This window comes from Lytechinus variegatus, chromosome 15 (assembly GCF_018143015.1).
Source record: "Lytechinus variegatus isolate NC3 chromosome 15, Lvar_3.0, whole genome shotgun sequence".
NCBI lineage: Eukaryota > Metazoa > Echinodermata > Echinoidea > Temnopleuroida > Toxopneustidae > Lytechinus > Lytechinus variegatus.
In genome coordinates, this window is record NC_054754.1 from 13335369 (window position 1) to 13355735 (window position 20367).

At 37.0% G+C, this 20367-nt stretch overlaps 1 protein-coding gene across 1 annotated transcript; it reads right to left on the minus strand.

The window, feature by feature from the left end:
- Positions 1 to 4694: 4694 nt before the first annotated feature.
- Positions 4695 to 7250, minus strand: LOC121428866 (carbohydrate sulfotransferase 3-like). Its single transcript, XM_041625734.1, has one exon. It carries the CDS (start codon positions 7067 to 7069, stop codon positions 5573 to 5575), a length of 1497 nt encoding a protein of 498 aa, XP_041481668.1. The 5' UTR covers positions 7070 to 7250; the 3' UTR covers positions 4695 to 5572.
- Positions 7251 to 20367: the final 13117 nt, after the last annotated feature.

A 20367-nucleotide genomic window follows, 5' to 3' on the forward strand; every position in this document is an offset into this window, starting at 1 on the left:
TAAACTTTAAAGGGGAATAAAACCTTTAGAATAAGTATATAGGCATGTGTCGAAACAAATAAATCAAAGAAACAGATCAACGAAAGTTTGAGAAAAATTGGACAAACAATGAGAAAGTTATGAGCATTTGAATATTCATTCACTAATGCTAAGGAGATCCTCCTATTGGCCAGAGGCGTCGATCCTGGGGGGGGGGGGCGATCGCCCCACCTATGAAAATATTGGGGGGGCAAACTTCCCCCCCCCCAATAATTCCAGATATGGCAAAAAAAAACAAGATTGTAATGGTCAGCAAGCGAGAATGAGATACACAACTCGTTCTTTATTTAAAATCGTGCTAAAAAATGCCCGCTTTTCTGATTGGAATATAAAAAATTTCAGCTCGCGCTTCATTTCTGTAGCAAAAACCCATACTTTTTATGATTAAATAGGTGAATGCAAATGTCCCGTTTTCACTTCAAAGCCTTAAAAGAACTCCTGCTTCGATTTGCAATCCTCTTTTCTTGGATATATATCTTTTTATCAAAAACATCCATTAAACTGTCATTTTTTTCAGATCGAAAATCAAAATTTTCAGCTCGCGCTTCGCGCTCGCATCTATTCTTCTTTTAGATACTAATCTTAATCATTGGTACCAAAATGCTTAGAATATCAAGCTTTCAGGTCAGAATATAAAGAAATTTTAGCTCACTCTCGGTACTCGTACTATCTTTGTAGTGAGATATGTATCCTCCTCAGGATTTACAACAAGCAGTTCTAAACAGGCACGCTTTTCCTGTCAGTATACTAAAAAAAAATCAGCTAGCGCTTCGCGCTCGCATTAATTTGTTGGTGAGATACGTGACTGTGTCTCATGAGTATATATATATATATATATATATATATATATATATATATATATATATATGTGTGTGTGTGTGTGTGTATGTGGGTGTCTTGTACGATCCAGCGCCTTTGGAACGTTAATGATTTTGCCCCCCCCCCAATCTGAAAAATGGATCGACGCCCCTGCTATTGGCAATGCGACAAGGATGTGTGATGTCACATGTGAATAACTTTTCCTTTGGTGGACTATAAAATACCACCAAAATGTCTCTTTTTGATTTTACTTATGGTGATACAAACCTTTATCCGTGATGAATTATTTAAAAATCTGTATTTAACACATGCCCTCCTATAGAAAAACTACATGGTCTACTGATAGATGTGATAAAAGAGGAATTTAAGAGAAATATTGTAATGGGGAGAGTTGTTCATCAGTGACATCACACATCTTTGCCGCATTGCCAATGTGAGGATCTCCATAGCATTAGTGATCGCAATATTAAAATGCTCATAACTTTCTCATTATTTGTCCGAGTTTCTCAATCTTTCTGTTGATCTGTTTCTTTGATTTTTCTGCTTTCACACAAGCTATCTTGTTCTAAAGGTTTCATTCTTCTTTAAGCTTCAATAACTTTTTCATTATTTTTATCCGATTTTGATGAAATTTTCGGCATTTTGCTCAGTGAATACTATTCTATGTATTAAAATATAAATATATTCAGCCCGGACCATTATTTCATTTTTACAACGTTCTGTTATTATGTGTTTGTGATATGCTACGAAGTCCGGATTCGTCTAGGACATTTTTGGGGGAAATGGACTTAACTTTACAACTTTGTCCTATTTCACCGTCTGGAGGATATCTTTGCGCCTTCACTAGGATCTTCATCCCCAGAGCGCTTTCCCGACAAATCTGGTCTGACGTTCCGCAGTTCAAAGTTGGGCGTTCCGGTGAGTTTGTTGACGAATAAATAACATGTTTATTTATATGCAAAGGAAACAAACTTGGCAACGGCATGGCATTTATACTATGGTACGCAATCGTTTGTTATTCTTTTGTACACTCCGCAACCGGGCTGCGATTTAGCATACCTCCGTTTTCCAACGATGAATGGGTTCAAAGTAATGCCGAAGTTAAAGATCTCCTGGCTCCGCTTCACCTGGAGTTGTCACAAGGCGACATTACCCCGAAGAATGCAGCTGTCCGATTCTCTTCATTAATGTCTGATTACTTTTCTTCGCATCCTGATTTCATTGAAGATGTGTAATTGTACCCTAAGACCAAGGAATTTTAAAAAGATCATAAGTAAACATGCCCTAGCTATTATCATCTTTTGTTATTTTTTACAGTAGGAAGGATCAGCATTGGAATAAGGTACAAAATCTTAAAGGGGAATGAAACCTTTGGAACAAATAGGCTTGTGTGGAAACAGAAAAATCAAAGAATAAGAATAAAGAAAGTTTGAGAAAAATCGGACAAATAATGAGAAAGTTATGGGCATTTAAATATTACAATCACTAATGCTATGGAGATCCTCCGATTGGCAATGCAACAAGGATGTGTGGGCACTGATGAACAACTTTCCCTTTGGTGGACTATAAAATACCCTCAATATGTCTCTTTTTGCTTTTTCTTATGATACAAACTCTTTATCCATGATGTATTATTTAAAAAATATGTATTACATGCTCTCATGTAGAAAGAACACGTGATCTATATGGATAGATATGATAAAAGAGGCAATTCAAGTGAAATATGTACTAAAGTAATGGGGAGAGTTGTTCACAAGTGACATCACACATCTTTGTTGCATTGCCAATTTGCTATCTCCATAGCATTAGTGATCGCAATATTCAAATGCTCATAACTTTCTCATTATTTGTCCAATTTTTCTCAAACTTTTGTTGATCTGTTTCTTTGATTTTTCTCTTTTCACACAAGCTATCTTTTTCCAATGGTTTCATTCTCCTTTAAGTTATAACCCCCCATATATCCGTTTTCTTTTATTGAACCTTTCTCTCTCTCTCATGCCATTTTTTTTCTCTTTGTGCCTTTGCTCATGTAAGCAAGTCTCTTTTCAAAGCTATTTTTGAATGATTAATGCAAATTCACCTACTCAGTTTTAATTCTATGATTGCTTTTTGTTCGCAATCAATATGTTATGCCTTTGTAATTCACTTTTTATGTACATGTTAACCTGCCTTGAACCAGTATAGGTTCATGGGCCTGGTTTCGCCTGTTACTCTTCATTGTCTCACTTTGTTTATTTGTATTCTGCTTTTCTTTGAAATAAAGAAATGATTACAATAAACAATTTTTTTTTCTTAAACCTCTATGAAGAATTTCAAATCCATCCACAGGGGAAATCGAGGAAGTTATTTTAACCAGATGGGGTGAAGGGAAAGACGTAGAAAGTGTGAAGTAGGAGCTGCAGAGGGGGGACAAAAAGGAAGACTAAAAGGGAAAAAGAAAATTGAGGATGATAAAGAGGCCCGTAAACTGGAGCCCAGGGAGACAAGGCAAAGGGAAACAATTGCATTTTCTTTCAGTGTTCCTCAAACTAAGGTCAAGGGAGAAAAGGACATTTTTTTTAAACAAACAACTGCTGGTAATTGTGTTGGGCACCCAATTGCTCCATTGCCTTCATCATCTTAAATGGGTGAATCCAAGCCTGAAGCATGGCAAGTTCATCCTCCTCCTCCTATCGCTCCTTATTCTTCTCTGCTTCCTTCTTTGACCTCTCCATATCCCCATTTCTCCTCCCTTCTATACTATTTCTTTCAATCCCCAATACAATTTCAAAATGAAAGTACTTTTACCCAACAAATATTATTCCCCTCCTTTTCTAATTCTCTTCTCTTCCTCCCCCTCCTTCTTTCCTTCTCACTTCCAAGTGCTATCAACTGCTATCAAGTTACCGGTAACATTTGAGGGCAGGGGCGTCGATCCATTATTCAGATGGGGGGGGGCAAAATCATTAACGTTCCAAAGGCGCTCGATCGTACAAAACACCCACCCACCCACACACACACACATATACATATATTACTCATGAGACCCAGACACGTATCTCACCAAAAATTAATGCGAGCGCGAAGCGCGAGCTGATTTTATTTTAGTATACTGACAGGAAAAGCGTGCCTGTTTAGGACTGTTTGTAGTAACTCATGAGGAGGATACATATTTCACTACACATATAGTACGAGCGCCGAGAGTGAGCTGAAATTTCTTTATATTCTGACCTGAAAACTTGATATTCTAAGCATTTTTGGTACCAATGATTAAGATTTGTATCTAACAGAACAATAAATGCGAGCGCGAAGCGCGAGCTGAAAATTTTTATAATTCGATCTGAAAAAATGACAGTTTAATGGACGTTTTTGATGAAGAACAAGATATATATCCAAGAAAAGATTGCAAAGCGAAGCAGGAGTTCTTTTGAGGCTTAGAACTGAAAATGGGACATTTACATTCACCTATTTGATCATGAAAAGTATGGGTTTTTGCTACAGAAATGATGCGAGCGCGAAGCGCGAGCTGAAAATTTGTATGTTCCAATCTGAAAAGCGGACACTTTGAGCACGATTTTAAATAAAGAACGAGTTGTGTATCACCATCTCGCTTGCTGAACATTACAATCTTGTTTTTTCTAATGCATATCCGGAATTATTGGGGGGGGGGGGGGCAAAATGATATGTTTGCCCCCCCAATATTTCCCCCCCCCTGCCCCCCCCCCCCCCAGGATCGCCGCCTCTGAGGGTCATTCTCAGGAAAAGGTCTACATTCATGAAAATCACGACTGAACCACCTTGCGACCAACAGTCCAACGCCCTCACGAAATGAAAAAATGACCAGTTCTGCAGACGTGACAATATAATACCCTTTATTGGATCACATGAATTCCATATGTTACGGGAGAAATCAAAGTTTGTTTCATCGTTCAATTCGAATATTATATCATAAAATGTTATACAAAAGAATTAGTGAGTGGGTGACATCATCGATGCCATCATTTCCATACCAACCAGGATGTGCTCGTAATTAAGCGACTCTTTCTTTTTAACATGTACACACGTTCGTATCAATAATACATGAATCATTTTCATTTAGTTGATGCAAGATAAAAGAGCAATGTAGATAATGAATGCCATGCAGGGAATCAATCCCGGACATTCATCGTGCAGTCGGGCGCCTTAGACCACGTGGCTTTGAAATGCCCTTATTTTCTTATCCGATCGTGCTAAATTTTTCAGCGCTATATTATGTTTGTTTGATTTTCCTCCGTATATTCAAATCAACTTTTATTGGGATGACCTTTAATAATCTTTATATTTTCTATTCGCATGTATACAGGGGCCATATGAAGAAATTTGTACTTAAAAGCAATTCAAAGAATCGAATAGAAGTCCTAATTGCGCCTTCTGATTGGTTGGAAATAAAGTGTCGTTTGACTTAAGGAGTTACGGAGTTCAACTTGCAGGTCCCAGGTCTTGGCCAGTCACTCGAGTCTCGAACACTAAATGAGCGTTAGTTTGCAAACAAGAGAACTGATCAATAGGCCTACATCTTAATAATATTTTTACTTTTATTGGTAGGGATATAGAAGTTTGGAACATAATCCTAGAAACTGCAGCAGTAGCAGATCGACAACATAATACTCGTAGCCACTTATACAGAAAAGTTGATGAAATAGTAGATTATTTCGTATAAATATTGAATAAATAACTATTTTACACAAGCCTACCATCAATGCTGTAAATTATCATAAAGCTCATAACCTAATTTTTTCATTACATCTGAGCATTCAGCTTCTATCTGCTGGATCTCAATATAACCTAGATCATGCATCCAATGTGTCGCTGTAAGATTTGAATTTTTCTTCATGGCGAATGTTCCTTGAGCACTACTTTTCGCCTGCGTGTTTTGGGAGACCCATTTCTTCACGCTGTGCGGGAGTTGAAGTCCTGCGAAATTGTACAGGTCTTCCGTTATTCTAATCGGATCATTTGCGAAATCCTCGTACTTCAACAGATAGTAGCGGTCAATGAGCCAGTCTGATGTCTTTGCAGAAGTATTTGTCGTCTCCCGCAACCATCTACACATGCCTACGATGGAGTCGCTGTGCATTATATCAAAGTTAAAAAGTTGGAGCGGCTCCAGGCGACCGACTTTAGAGTATTTGGGATGGGCCTTTCTGTTCTTTGCGAAGTTATACAGGTAATTTATTCGAGATGCTGCAGAGCCGCGAGGATCACGAACTAGATGGATCACTTTCACGTTGACGTGGTCGTCTACGACGAGGGGTTTAATGGTGTCGAAGTCACCACGGATCAGCTTAGCAGCAAGATGACCTTCGAAACTCTTACAGACGTTACTCAACCACTCTGCATTAGGGATTTTACACCCGTTACCTGTTCTCTTGCAAATTGCACGGTTGAGCAACCTTCCTCCCCAGTGGTTCGTCAGGTTAACAACACCAATGAATTCATCGCTAAAATCACACTTGGCGAAGTCCCTCATGACCTTCGTCTGGTAGAAATAGGTTTCCGGAGCGAATGGCCCAGGTAAACGCCATAGTGTTACCATCTTCTCCACCACCCATAGCGGTTCAAACATAAAGAAAATACCATGGTTCTGGTTGAAGAGCTCACCGATGACACTTGAGCCGAATCTCCACTGGGCGAGGATGATAATTACAACGGGTTCGCTACGGGATGAAACCGAAACCGTCCTGTGAATAACGCCACTAGAAATTCCGCCCCTCGGATTTTTTTCTACCCGTCTTCCTTCAGGTGCCCGAACAGTACTATTCTCTTCACTTTCGGTCTCGTATGCGTCGTTCCATTCACTATCACTTTCCGTATCATTCTCCCAGACAGAAGAAAATGCACTGTCATTATCTGCAGAATCACTGCGATGAGTTTTTAAGCGTATCTCGCCTTTATACATCCACACAGCGTTCCTAGTTTTCGTATACTCTTCCAGAAATCTGGCATTGTTTAAGGTGTAGTACACCAGAGCTAACAGAATTCCACAGAGCAGTAGGTTAATCCGGGTTTTTAATTTCATAATGACCTTGAGCGTGGTTCCTTCAGATGATGATCTGGCAACTGGTTGGTGGTGATAAGTAACACAAAGTATTTTCGCGTGCTTTACACTTTCATGTTGCACATTACACTGTAAGACGTTTGCATTTGCCAGCAATTCCCTGTCTTGATACACTGTTGACTGGTAATTATCCATGTCTTTATTTGTTTAAGACCGATCCGTGACCCCGAATAACACATTTCTTACTTTCTCCTAGAGCAAACATTCTCTCCCGTTAGCCATGTAAAACACTGCCATTTCAATAAGCCATCGAAATAAAGAAAACGAGTGTCGGAGAAAGCAAGGACTTCATAATAAAGAGTAGACCGCAATTGATAGTTGTATACCATTACGTAATCGTTTTGAACCACTCATCCGTACAGTTTATTCGTGGATCTCACTAGGTGCCACGCGCGTAAAACATTCCCCATAGACTTGTGTGTTAAAATGGCACTTGATAAATTCATAGAAAATAAGCATGAAATTAGAGGTTCGAATGTTAACTACCATTAGATAGGATATATATCTGACATTCCATATCTGACCAGGGAAGGGCATCGTAGCCAGCTCATTTTAAAAATAAATCGCCATTTATAGAGATAACTATGATATATGGGATCAAGTTTATCATCTCAACAGTAAAATAGCCCCAATTCTTCCGCAGTCAAACAATATTTCCAAAGTCATTATATGCAAGCAGAAAATGTTAATATTCAGACCATAAAACAGAAATTGTTACAGAGCACTATTTAAAAAAACAATTGTAAATCAAACAAACTATATAATGAAAGTTCGATTTCCGATCTGAAATATGTTTTGTATATTGACTTCAAAACTGGGATATTTTAAGCTCAATATTGAGCAAGATAAAAGGCAGTGCGAGCGCGAAGCGCGAGCGAAAATTTTATATGGTGACATAAAGATTTTAAAAATTATTTTCCAAGTCTTCCCCTCATCTTATTTCATTCACTCGTCTGCTTCCTCTTATGTTTCCCCTTCTTATTTTCTCCTCTCTTTCCCTTCTTTTTCTTTTTTCTTTCTTTCCCCGTTTTTTTTTTGCTCCGCCAATAGGGGGGGGGGGGGGGGGGGCATCGGCCCCCCCTTGGATACGCCTATGGGGTTCTACTTCTGGCAAATTAGATATAATAATCCGTCGCTGTGTAAAGAGTACATGTAGTCGGAATTGGCAAACATGCTTCAAAATGGCTGATTTAGTGGATAACTCTCCATTTGTTTAATACACAAATTTTCAGATTTCCCCCTTTATTTTACGTATTTCACAATATCTTCCCCTGACCGTTATTATGTGGTGTGAATTATACTTAAACAGTGATTGAAGTCAAATGCAATTATGTCTACCCGCGATTTCAGGAATTAGGCTTGGCAACAGGGTTGAGGTCAATTACTTTCTTCAGTTATAATTACCCGGGTTTGTTTTCAATTGTGTGTGTGTATTTGAGTTTCGTCAGACGTGTATCAATCAGATATGATTATTTACGTCTGGGACCGACCTTTAACGTCACCATCCGAAAGACGTGACCAGGGCTCGAACCTCTGCATCAATTTGTAACTTCCCCACAGCTTGGATTACAGGCGCACGCCACAACGCCCAGTTACTTTTGTCAATTTTTGTCTCGCCCACCAGACTAGTGATCGAAGGCGAGACTTAGGGATCCAAATGTCGACCGTCCGTCCGTCACAAACCTAATGACACATAATTACTCCACAACCGTAAGTCGCTTTTCAACCAAACTTGGATGGTAGATGGACTTGGGGGACCTGCGTGTTATCCTGCAGTCGGAGGTCACATGGTAAGGTCAAGGGTCATTTTCAGGTCAACATTTAAGTTTACACGATCGATCTCTTATGACACCTATAACTCGATCCGCAACCGTAAGTCACTTTTCAACCAAACTTGGATGGTAGATGAACTTTGGGGACCTGCATGTTATGCTGCAGTTGGAGGCCACATGGTAAGGTCAAAGGTCATTTTCAGGTTAACGTTAAAGTTTACATGCATGACACCTATAACTCCGCAACCGCGTAAGTCACTTTTCAACGAAACTTGGATGGTAGATGGACTTGGGGGACCTGCATGATGTTATGCTGCAGTCGGAGGTCACATGGTAATGTCAAAGGTCAACGTTAAAGTTTACATGCAAGACTCTCTTATGATCGACACCTAACTCCACAACTGTAAGTCACTTTTCAATGAAACTTGGATGGTGGATGGACTTGGGGGACCTGCATGTTAGGCTGCAGTCGGAGGTCACATGATAAGGTCAAAGGTCATTTTAGGTCAACGTTAAAGTTTACATGCAAGACTCTCTTATGACACCTAACTCCACCGTAAGTCACTTTTCAACCAAACTTGGATGGTAGATGGAATTTGGGGACCTGCATCTTATGCTGCAGTCGGAGGTCACATGATAAGGTCAGAGGTCATTTTAGGTCAACGTTAAAGTTTACATGCAAGACTCTCTTATGACACCTAACTCCGCAACCATAAGTCATTTTTCAACCAAACTTGGATGGTAGATGGACTTGGGAGACCTGCATGTTCTGCTGCAGTCGGATCGAATGGTAAGGTCAAAGGTCATTTTGAGGTTAACATTAAAGATTATGTGCAAGGCTCTTATGACAAGTGTTATCCCAGTCATTTCACAATGAAGTTTTGATACAATTCTGTTGCGTGCATGCCCTCGCAAATCACAATATTTTTTGTTATTTTCATAAGTGGGAGAGACACAAAATCGCTTTTGCCTTTTATTTCCTTTCTATAAAGTCATAAATGAAATCAATTTGTATTTCGAACGTATATAGTGCCACTTACCTCAACATAAATCGAAGTTAGAGAGAAACTGACAAGGTGAAGGTGTGTTAATTTAGAGGGCACATCCTGCTTATATATCATTCCCTTTAATGTTAAATAAATTGACATTCTCATTAATGTGTAAATCTGCATGCTCTCTTCATTTATAGACAACATGACATATATGTAAACTCAACTTGTGACCTCCTTCATCAGGGGGCTGATCATTAAAGCTCTTCGTATAATTGAAACCCGGGGGGCCACTTCCATTCACGAGTGGATACCATGCGCGACCATGGGGTCTCGAAAAGCACCCTAAACACGTAATTTCCATATTCTTAAAATCAACCGCGTAGCCAGGATTTCATTTTGGAGGGGGCGGTCAATGCACGCGAAGCGTGCCAACATGCACTTACAGAGCGCGCGAAGCGGGGATTTCCCCCTCCCGCGCGAAGCTTTTAGTGTTTCATAAATGAAAATGAAAAGGAGCCATTTCTCTTGTCTCTAGTACCTCCAATTCGGTTGACTATATTGCGATTTTTGAACCTTGTTTTCATAAGTGATTGTGAACGCACAAAAGAGGTATACAATGGAGGAAATCAAAATGATAATAACTCCGCGCGAAGCGCAGAAGCTAAAGTGTTTTATCACTTTTTCTTGCCATAAAAAGGGTCCCGAGAAAAGGGTATTCTCAAAGATATATTGAAACTTTCTTTGGAAAGATCAGATTTGATTACAAACAATTTAGCATCAGTGCATATTTTTAACTCGCAAAACAGAGGAGAAGATTGGTAGAGGAAGATAATTCCTCCCCGCGCAGAGCAATGAAACTCTGAAATTTCAAAGGGCGGACGTTTCATCAAATGTAGATATCTCTAATACCCAATCGTCTCTAATTCAATTGATTTTCTAAGATTATTGAACTTCATTACAATGAAAATAGTGCGCATGAAGTTGAAACTTCTGTGATTTATTGAAATTATCTATCTATATATATAATAAAGGATGATTATTTTTTTTTACTTATCCTGAAGCGCTTCATTTTGAATACAAAGAAACTTAAGTGTCATTCAAAATTTCAAACTGAGGGCGCAAAACAGGACAGGAGATGAATGTATACAGGGAAATGACATGAAGTTTAATACAATTTGATAAAAAAATATTGTACTTTTTTATTAAATACGACACGAATTCCATACCTTCCTCTTTTTAAATTAGGAACCTGTTTGCCCCCAAATTATGGTTGTTTATAGTAATGAGCTGAAAAGCGGGAGAAGCTGACTTTATAGAGGTGACGGCAGAAAGTGATATAAAGATTTTACCAGCTCGGAGCCGACCAGACCAGAAGTTGCGCGATCAATTGAAAAAAAAAGATAACTTCATATATTTACTTCGGCCTAACATTACTCAAATTCATGTCCTAATGTATACAATTTTAACTTTAACTGGCAAGAAGCACATAGCTGAGGTGGAAAAACAGGGTTAGAGAAAAGGTGGGGGGAACAATGGAGAACTTCAATATTGTCATTTAACCGCGCGCAGCGCGGAAGCAAAATTCATATATGAATTTAGAGCAAGAAGGGTGAAGGATTTTCTCTTTTGAGAAAAAAATAAAGAATAGAAAGAAAAAAACACAAAGCTACCTTTCTTCCCTTCCCTTTTCTCCTCTTTTTTTCCCTTCTTTTTTTTTCTTTTTGGGGACGTTTTTTTTGGGGGGCGACCGCCCCCCTGGCTACGCGCCTGGTGCACCCCTTAACAAGTATTGGCGTGTGAAACCCTACCCTTAACAAGTATAGGAAACAAATCGATACTCTTGGCAAATATTCCTGAAATGAACCCCTAAACAAGTACAGGAATGTTTTATTGTTACAGGTCCTTCGGTCGTCGGCTTTACCTTATTTGGTTTAGTACGACCCCACCTTCTACACCTCGCGCAAATCGGACTCTAAACACGAAGTGTTTGGGCAAAAAGGACATCCTTATAAAACATTTTAATTTTGTTTTATCATCCCCGCAAATTCGACCCTAAACACGTAATTTTCCTAGCGAAATAGATACCCTTTATTCCTTATTTTTGTGTTTTTGATACCCTTATCACGTTACGTACGTAACGTGCCCCATCGTAAAAAAGACATCCTTTTTACGTGTTTTTTTGGTCGCGCATGGTATCCACTCGTCAATGTAAGTGGCCTCCCGGGAGCAACTCCCAGATCCGAAAATAAATGTAGATTTTAACGTATTGTTATGGATGTTAATGTTATTGATGTTACCAAATTAGTTCAGATTTTCAAGCCAATGCACCACTCCACCAAGCACATCAGTGTTTTAATGGCTATCTGTAACTTCATATCAATATTCAAATATTGATAAAAAATTACAAAAGATTTTGTAATCGTTTGTATTTTCAAGCTACATGAAAAGCATCACTGGCCACCAATCACCACTGTGGAGCAATGTCAATCAACAGAAACAATGCAACAAATATCATAATATGAATAATAAATCGAATCATTTTGTTCCGAATGTGGACAGTTATTTGTTTATATTTCCAAGCTAAAGCATCACTGATTCACTAGGTGCCATGAGCCTAATTACATCAGGAGGGCTCAAGCATTATGAAAAATACGAGACATTTGACTTCCTCCTGCTCGTACGCACGGGCGTCCGTCGATATAACACATGATATTTTTATGAAAATATGCACTTTTTTCTTAAAAGTTGATGGAGAGGGGGAAAAATTAATCGTATCAAGTCGGGGTATTCAGTAATGAGTACAGGAGAAACTATATTTCACTGATTTTCATGATTCATCCCATTTGATTAACTCATCTATTCGTGTTTTGGGGCTAATCTTTCCCTTACGCATTGCTTTTTGGCAGAAGTTCTATGGAAAATGCACCTCTTTTCATACAAACTTTGAGACACTCTGTATTCATTCCCCCATTGCTCGAGAATAAATGGGCAGTTAACGACGGGGTTAAAGATTTATTGAAGAATGGAATGTATATTTCATGAAAATGAAAGCCATTTCCCCATTGGATGTTATCTTCAATACGTGTTTTTTAGATGAAGTCAGTTATCGAATAGGCTCTCCTGGCATTTGAGGTCTCTATCGGTGACGTCACTCAGGATCGTCATGCCTGGACCATCGGCCAGGCAGGGGTCGCAATGGTATATGATTTATGCATAATGCACTCGATATATACAATAATCTTGTCCTCCCGTTCAAATGAATGTGAAACTCATATAATTTCCATCAGAGCATTCAACATGAGTACTTTAGTACACATTTCTGCGTTATAAGTGAATTAGAGTCCCTCCAGTGAGTTTGCCTCACCCCTATTGTGAAAATGTATCACCCCTAAGTTGTAACACAGTCAGCTGTTTGCACTCAGGGTCACTCCGTGACCTGTGTGTGCGTTCAAGAGTTGTACACGATTTTCTGTCTCATTTAGGCAGAAATCTTTCATAATGTATTCGTTCGACCCAACCCATTCGAATTTTTTTCAATTTGATGTTGCTGATTGACAAAACTGTATGAATATGATTCAAAATCTAACACTTATTCTAGAAATGGTAACTACTGAACTTCCTTCGCCCAAATTGGGAAGATAAAAAAGTGACTTGGAACTATTTTTTTGACTGGCGGACTAATTAGGGCTATTTTACTGTTTGAGTCGATGAATTTGATCCATTCATAGTTATCTTCATAAATGGCAATTTATTTTTAAAATGAGCTGGCTACGCTACCCTTTCCTGGTCAGATATGGAATGTCAGAAGTATATCCTATCCAATGGTAGTAAACATTCCACCCTCTAATTTCACATTTATTTTTTATGAATTTTTCAAAAGTGCCATTTTAACACACAAGTCTATGGGGAATGTTTTACGCGCGTGACACCTATAAGTACTATGGGATATCCCTAGTAGTGGATGGAATTCCTGGCCAAACTCTTCAGTAGCAGACAATTTCTCACTGATATCAATATATTTAGTCATCAAGAGGTGCAAAGAATTGATTTAATGGCTAGCAAGGCAATATCAGCTAAAGTTAGTAGGTCTGTGTATATGTAAGCCTATATGTAGACTGGTCAATGTATAGAGCGTCTATGCCTCTTTTTGTTCTGATTCATCATTGGTTTGTGTTAGTGTACATCACATACTTAATATTAGAAAGACCTTTAAAAATTGCTCATGTAAAAGGAAGGGGGTAGAGAGGAGCTTTGAGAACTTTACTGAAGAGGACTAGAGTGGTACCTTCAAGAAGGTATTTAGAAAAAGGCACAGAGTAAGGTAAGGTATCTAAGGGCTAATAGTGCTCAACTAAGGAGAGATGGGGGGGGGTGGCTGTGTGCTTCAATCTTAGTCTACCCCCCCCCTCTTTATAAGCCATGCCATCTATGAAATTATCTTTGTTTCTCTCTCTCTTTCTATCTCTCTTTTTTCTCTCTCTCTCTTCTATCTATTTTTATGTATCTCTTCCTTCTTACATCTGAGAGGCAATAGCCCTAGGAAGATTTTGATATAATAGGTCAAATGCAAATGTACTAAAGTGGTATGTTCTTATACTTTTACTGTTTCCTCATTCAATCTCATGTATATCTGGTAATTTTGTTTGAGGCAGTTCTGATATCCTGATATCTACACAAAATTAACATACACCTTTATATCACAATTAATAGGGACCTATTGTCATTACATTCACTGCTGGGCTGTATGCAGGTAGGATATGTATGCATCCATATAGTGAATATAACATGTATGAGTAATACATTAAAATGGGTAATTTCATAGAAAATAGGCATTTTCAATGCATTTCTTTGTGCTAGTGTGAGTGTACAGATATGAAAGAATAGCAAAGTAGCTATTCAATAAAATAAAATTCATAGGTCATATAATATAGGTGCCATGAGCCTAATTACATCAGGAGGGCTCAAGATATTCGTTCGACCCAACCCATTCGAATTTTTTTCAATTTGATGTTGCTGATTGACAAAACTGTATGAATATGATTCAAAATCTAACACTTATTCTAGAAATGGTAACTACTGAACTTCCTTCGCCCAAATTGGGAAGATAAAAAAGTGACTTGGAACTATTTTTTTGACTGGCGGACTAATTAGGGCTATTTTACTGTTTGAGTCGATGAATTTGATCCATTCATAGTTATCTTCATAAATGGCAATTTATTTTTAAAATGAGCTGGCTACGCTACCCTTTCCTGGTCAGATATGGAATGCCAGATATATATCCTATCCAATGGTAGTAAACATTCCACCCTCTAATTTCAGATTTATTTTTTATGAATTTTTCAAAAGTGCCATTTTAACACACAAGTCTATGGGGAATGTTTTACGCGCGTGACACCACTAGCCATCAATGTGGTGTAATGGCCACTCGCCAATGTTACTACTGACAATAAAAATTTAAAGGTCAAGTCCACCTCAGAAAAATGTTGATTTGAATCAATAGAGAAAAATCAGACAAGCAAAAAGCTGAAAATTTCATCAAAATTAGATGTAAAATAAGAAAGTTATGACATTTCAAAGTTTCGCTATTTTTAACAAAATAGTTATATGAACGAGCCAGTTACATCCAAATTGAGAGAGTCGATGATGTCACTCACTATCTCTTTTCTTATTGTTTGAATTATACAATACTTCAATTTTTACAAATTTGACGATTAGGACCTCCTTGCCTGAAGCACAAAATGTTAAATGGAATTCCACGTGTTCAGGGAGGAATGAAACTTCATTTCACATGCAAAGACCAGAAAATACAAATATTTCATATAATAAAATACAAAAGAAATAGTGAGTGATGTCATCGACTCTCTCATTTGGATGTAACTGGCTCGTTCATATAACTATTTTGTTAAAAATAGGCGAAACTTTGAAATGTCATAGCTTTCTTATTTTACATCCGATTTTGATGAAATTTTCAGTGTTATGCATGTTGAATTTTTCTCCTTTTATTCAAATCAAGTTTTTGTTGGGGTGACTTGTCCTTTAAACAGAAATCAAGTAAGACTGCCAATACAGGCCAATACATGGTTGGGACATTGAATTGTGACATTTTTTTCTGAGAATGAACCTTGAATGGAAAGACTAAATTATTTATCTAAACATCACCCCCTCCCCCATAAAAGGCAAGTTTAAATTTCTTAGGTATTTAAAAAAATGATAATACTGAATAAACAGAAAACCACACAATATCTAATTTATCAGTGTAAAAGTGTATTTTTCAATATTTTGTATTTGAGATGTTTTAAATTCATATAATGTACAAATATTTACAGAGTTGAAAAAGAGAAATAGAACAAAAAGACATACCATATAGTGTACTCCACATATACAAACATGCAAATGATAAAACTATGCTCACACATATAATAATATTCTGACAGAATATTCACATGTGCAATCATATGAAATCTTTACGTCTAAAACTCAAATTAAGAATGAATTACCATCAGAAAACAAATTCATCACTTCTATTTGCTTAATCTAAAACTTAAAAGTATGCAGTAACCACAAATAACCCATCTGACAGCACTATACCTTAGAAACTTACACAAGAGAATAAAAAATATCATTTAATTTTGTTATAGAATAACATTATACATATAAATTAATCATAAAACTTTGAAACTGAATCTTTAACCCCTCTTTGACTTTCTCAGGCAGCATGAGGATAAACAATAATCCACGCTGGGTGATTCAAGTACAGTGTTAGAAACTGAGTTTGGTGTTATCATGATACTAACACAAGCTATAACATTGTCCCTGGAATCACCCATTGAGTGGTACAATATATAATAATCTTCTTCAAAGAAAACAAGATAATGATAATGCACTGTATTTGCTAGGAGGGAGATGAAACATTAGATTTTTTAATTCTCAAACCATAAATATGTCTGCCATAATACTGGATGAGTTGGGGTAGTCTTCTTTCTGACCAAAGGGTAGTGGCGTAGTTAGAGCTGAAATTTGGACAGAATATCATGTTATCTCTATCCATAATATTAAAATCAAAACTTAAAAGTGATCCCCCCCCAAAAAAAAAATCAGTTACACAACAGGGCCACTGTTATTCTCCTATTTCATACTTAATTTGTTATTACCAGGGCCCTGTCTTACAAAGAGTTATGATTGATCCAATCAATCGTTACTCTATGGAAATCCATCACTGTCATAATTTTTCATACAGGAAATGTGCAAAATGTCCTTTGTAAACACTGCAGAACGCACCAAATTATCAAGAAATCAATTAATTTATGGATATACATTCATATCTCTTTTTTTTTAACAAACTTACATTTTGTATGTAGACTTTGCTGGCTTTCCATAGTTGTATTTGATCAGATCAATCGCAACTCTTTGTAAGACAGGGCCTTGGAAACATAATCATACAATCTTACACAAATATTGCTAAATAACTCATGATGTGCTATGGTACAGAGTAAGATGATAGGAGTTGGGCCAAGATTTTGAAATGATCTCTTTGCTCGCATACATCACCACTGGAAAGCATTCCATGAAAGGACTTTTTTCTCCGACAAGTCCTGTTTTATCTGCCAATTACAATAGTAACAGTGCCTCTCGGCCAATTGAAATCAAGGAATATTGTCAGAGCTGACAACTTGTGGGAAGAAAAAGTTGATGACATGTTCTTATATAGGCAACTTTATATATCTCTGTTTAAAATGTACAAATTAAAAAAAAAACTGATTAATATACATATAAGATAACAGTATATAGGCATGATCACTTTCCTTCTAAAATAACATATTTTATTTGCCATCAAAGAGATGGTCATGTTGTGAAGAAGTGAATATAATTATTTGTTATCTTTACCGTTTATTTTTAATACGAAGGGAAGATTTCATTAGTAAAGAAGACCAACAAATATAATATCTCTTAAGAACCCCCACAACATCTCACAATCAAAGTTATGACAAAAAAAACATTTATATACAGGCTACTGTGCCCTATTCAAATCCTTTGGGTTCACATAAATTGGTTAGGAGCAATTTGACTTTAAGATGAAATTAACACACTATGCATAATCTGGTATAAAAATGTTTCTAATTGGGTGTATATTTGACTTATGTAAATTTACAGTACTCTATGATGAAATTCTTAAAACATTAAAATTTGTTAGTTTGTTTGCCTAATACCCACCAACCAAAAAACAGTTTGCAACAAAAGTAAAATGCACCCTCAAAGCAGATTAGCACATATTGGTGTATTGCATTGTATTTTGAAAATATTCAAAATTTTCTATGGACTTTTAATACATGTAAGTTAGGCCTTTACAAGAACTTCTTAATGTCTTGCTTTAAAAAAATAATTGAATTAACATGTTTTAATAAGTGGGGTCATAGTAAAGTTTGCTCTGATTATTGTACAATGCTGCATCAATAATAATAATACAAAACTCCCAGCAAACATGCTGCTATTTGCAGGCAATACTTATTACTAATGCTGTTTCTTTTGACCAAAATATAACTCTCACCATTATAATGACGCATAAGATACGCAGATGTCAAGTTACAAAAACTTAAATAATACAGACCTTGTAAAGATAAAGTAATCAAAGCTTAAGTTATGTCAAATGTTTCAGTCGATGTGCTTTGGCTGTTTCTATTTGCGTACATGTAAGACTCATTTCAATCAAACGGACATTTGGAAAATCCCATAGAATCTAAACACAAAATAACACACACCCCACTATATTATGCTTATTTCTTTACACCTCAATACATACTCATTCTGTCAAAAGAATAAGAAATCAGAGACAGAAAATTTCATGAAGGTCCCACATATAGGGGGATTGGACGTACGTATTTCATGGAATTGCCAAATAATTATATTAAAATAATTATATTGCTTACTACATATTTTCTCAGTACATTATTACCATTTTAACAAAGCTGTGTGATCAGGAGTTTGTTAATTCAATGAATTTTCACCTACAGGTTAGCAAATGTGTGGAGAGTGGGCATGAAGCTAAAGAATGCAAGAGCTAGGTTGGACTAGAACCCCAGACCTTAAACCAACTCATAGTATATATCACTAGATCAGGTACCATATGATTGCATTGATCATTTAGCCAAAGATACCATTTCATAAAGACTCATTATAGATAACAAATGCAGCATTTCTGTATCAAGTATATTTAAGCCAGTGAAATTAATGGATTTCAGTAGCTTTAAACTGTTATTGCAAATTTGTTATCAAACAAGTTTTATCAAATGGACTTGAGGTCTTCTTTGATCCCTGGTATATTCACCTAAAAGTTACAAGTCAGTTAGATCACTGAAATTCAATGGTGGTACATAATCATTTGTTAAATACACCATGTAATATGATAAATAAACACTCTTTTTACCTGTAAAAAGGGTTATTTTTTCTGCTGCATAAAATGTACAAATATAACACATAAGATAAGTTCGCTCTGCAACAAAAAGGCATATTGAAAGTTTTGGAGGGCAATTCAGTTTGAAGGTATTCCCTTCCTATACTTCGAACTCTCGAGTGGAAATGGGATTGAGCTTTGTATTTGCTATTATGCTACACGTAAGCAACACGCCTAACTACTATCAATAGCTGTAAAGCAACCACCGCCTTTACAGACCCCAACTACCAACTTGATTAACATGTAGTAATTGTTTTATTTTTATTGACCAGGGCCCGTCTTACAAAGATTTACAATTGTACCAATCAATCGTAACTCTATGGAAATCCATCAGTGTCATAATTTTTTCAACAGGAAATTTGCGCAATGTCCTTTGTAAGCAAAGAGAAGCACACTGAATTTTCAAGAAAACAGTGCATGAATATACATCGAAGCTAGAAAATATTTCGAACATGCATAATAGATGTTGACCTTGCTGGCCATCCATAGTTGCGATCAATTGGATCAATCGCAACTCTTTGTAAGACGGGCCCCTGGATTCATTATGGGTTTTTCATGCGAAAATCTGCCACCAGACATTAGCAGATAAAAGAGATACACCAAACCAAGACAGGGATGTATAGGCGGTGCCTACTTTGCAGCCCCTGTTTGTAGTCTTTCGCATATATATTGCTGAAAATGATTTGTGTACACATCATCAGACTCAAGAAAGCAGACAATAGCTGCAGCCTTCGCTGAGATTATACGCATGATTAGACGTGAATGGGTCTTATAATTAATGACGAACAATCATACTGATTCAAATGTAACTCCCCCCCAAAAAAAAAAAATGACTATACATGTATGTGACAATTTTGCCTTTTACTCATGCATGTAGTTTTGCTCTAAGGCATTTTAGCTGAAAAGTTAAGTTTATGGGGGACTTAGTTTTTAGAGTTATAATTTTTTTCATTATTGTTAAGGAAACAGACATTAAAAGTAACAATCTCTAATATTGCTTTGTTCACATTAAAGGAGAATGAAACCTTTGGAACAAGATAGCTTGTGTGAAAACAGACAAATCAAAGAAACAGATCAACGAAAGTTTGAGAAAAATCGGACATATAATGAGAAAGTTATGAGCATTTGAATCTTGTGATCACTAATGCTATGGAGATCCTCAAATTGGCAATGTGACAAAGATGTGTGATGTCACTTGTGAACAACTCTTCCCATAACATT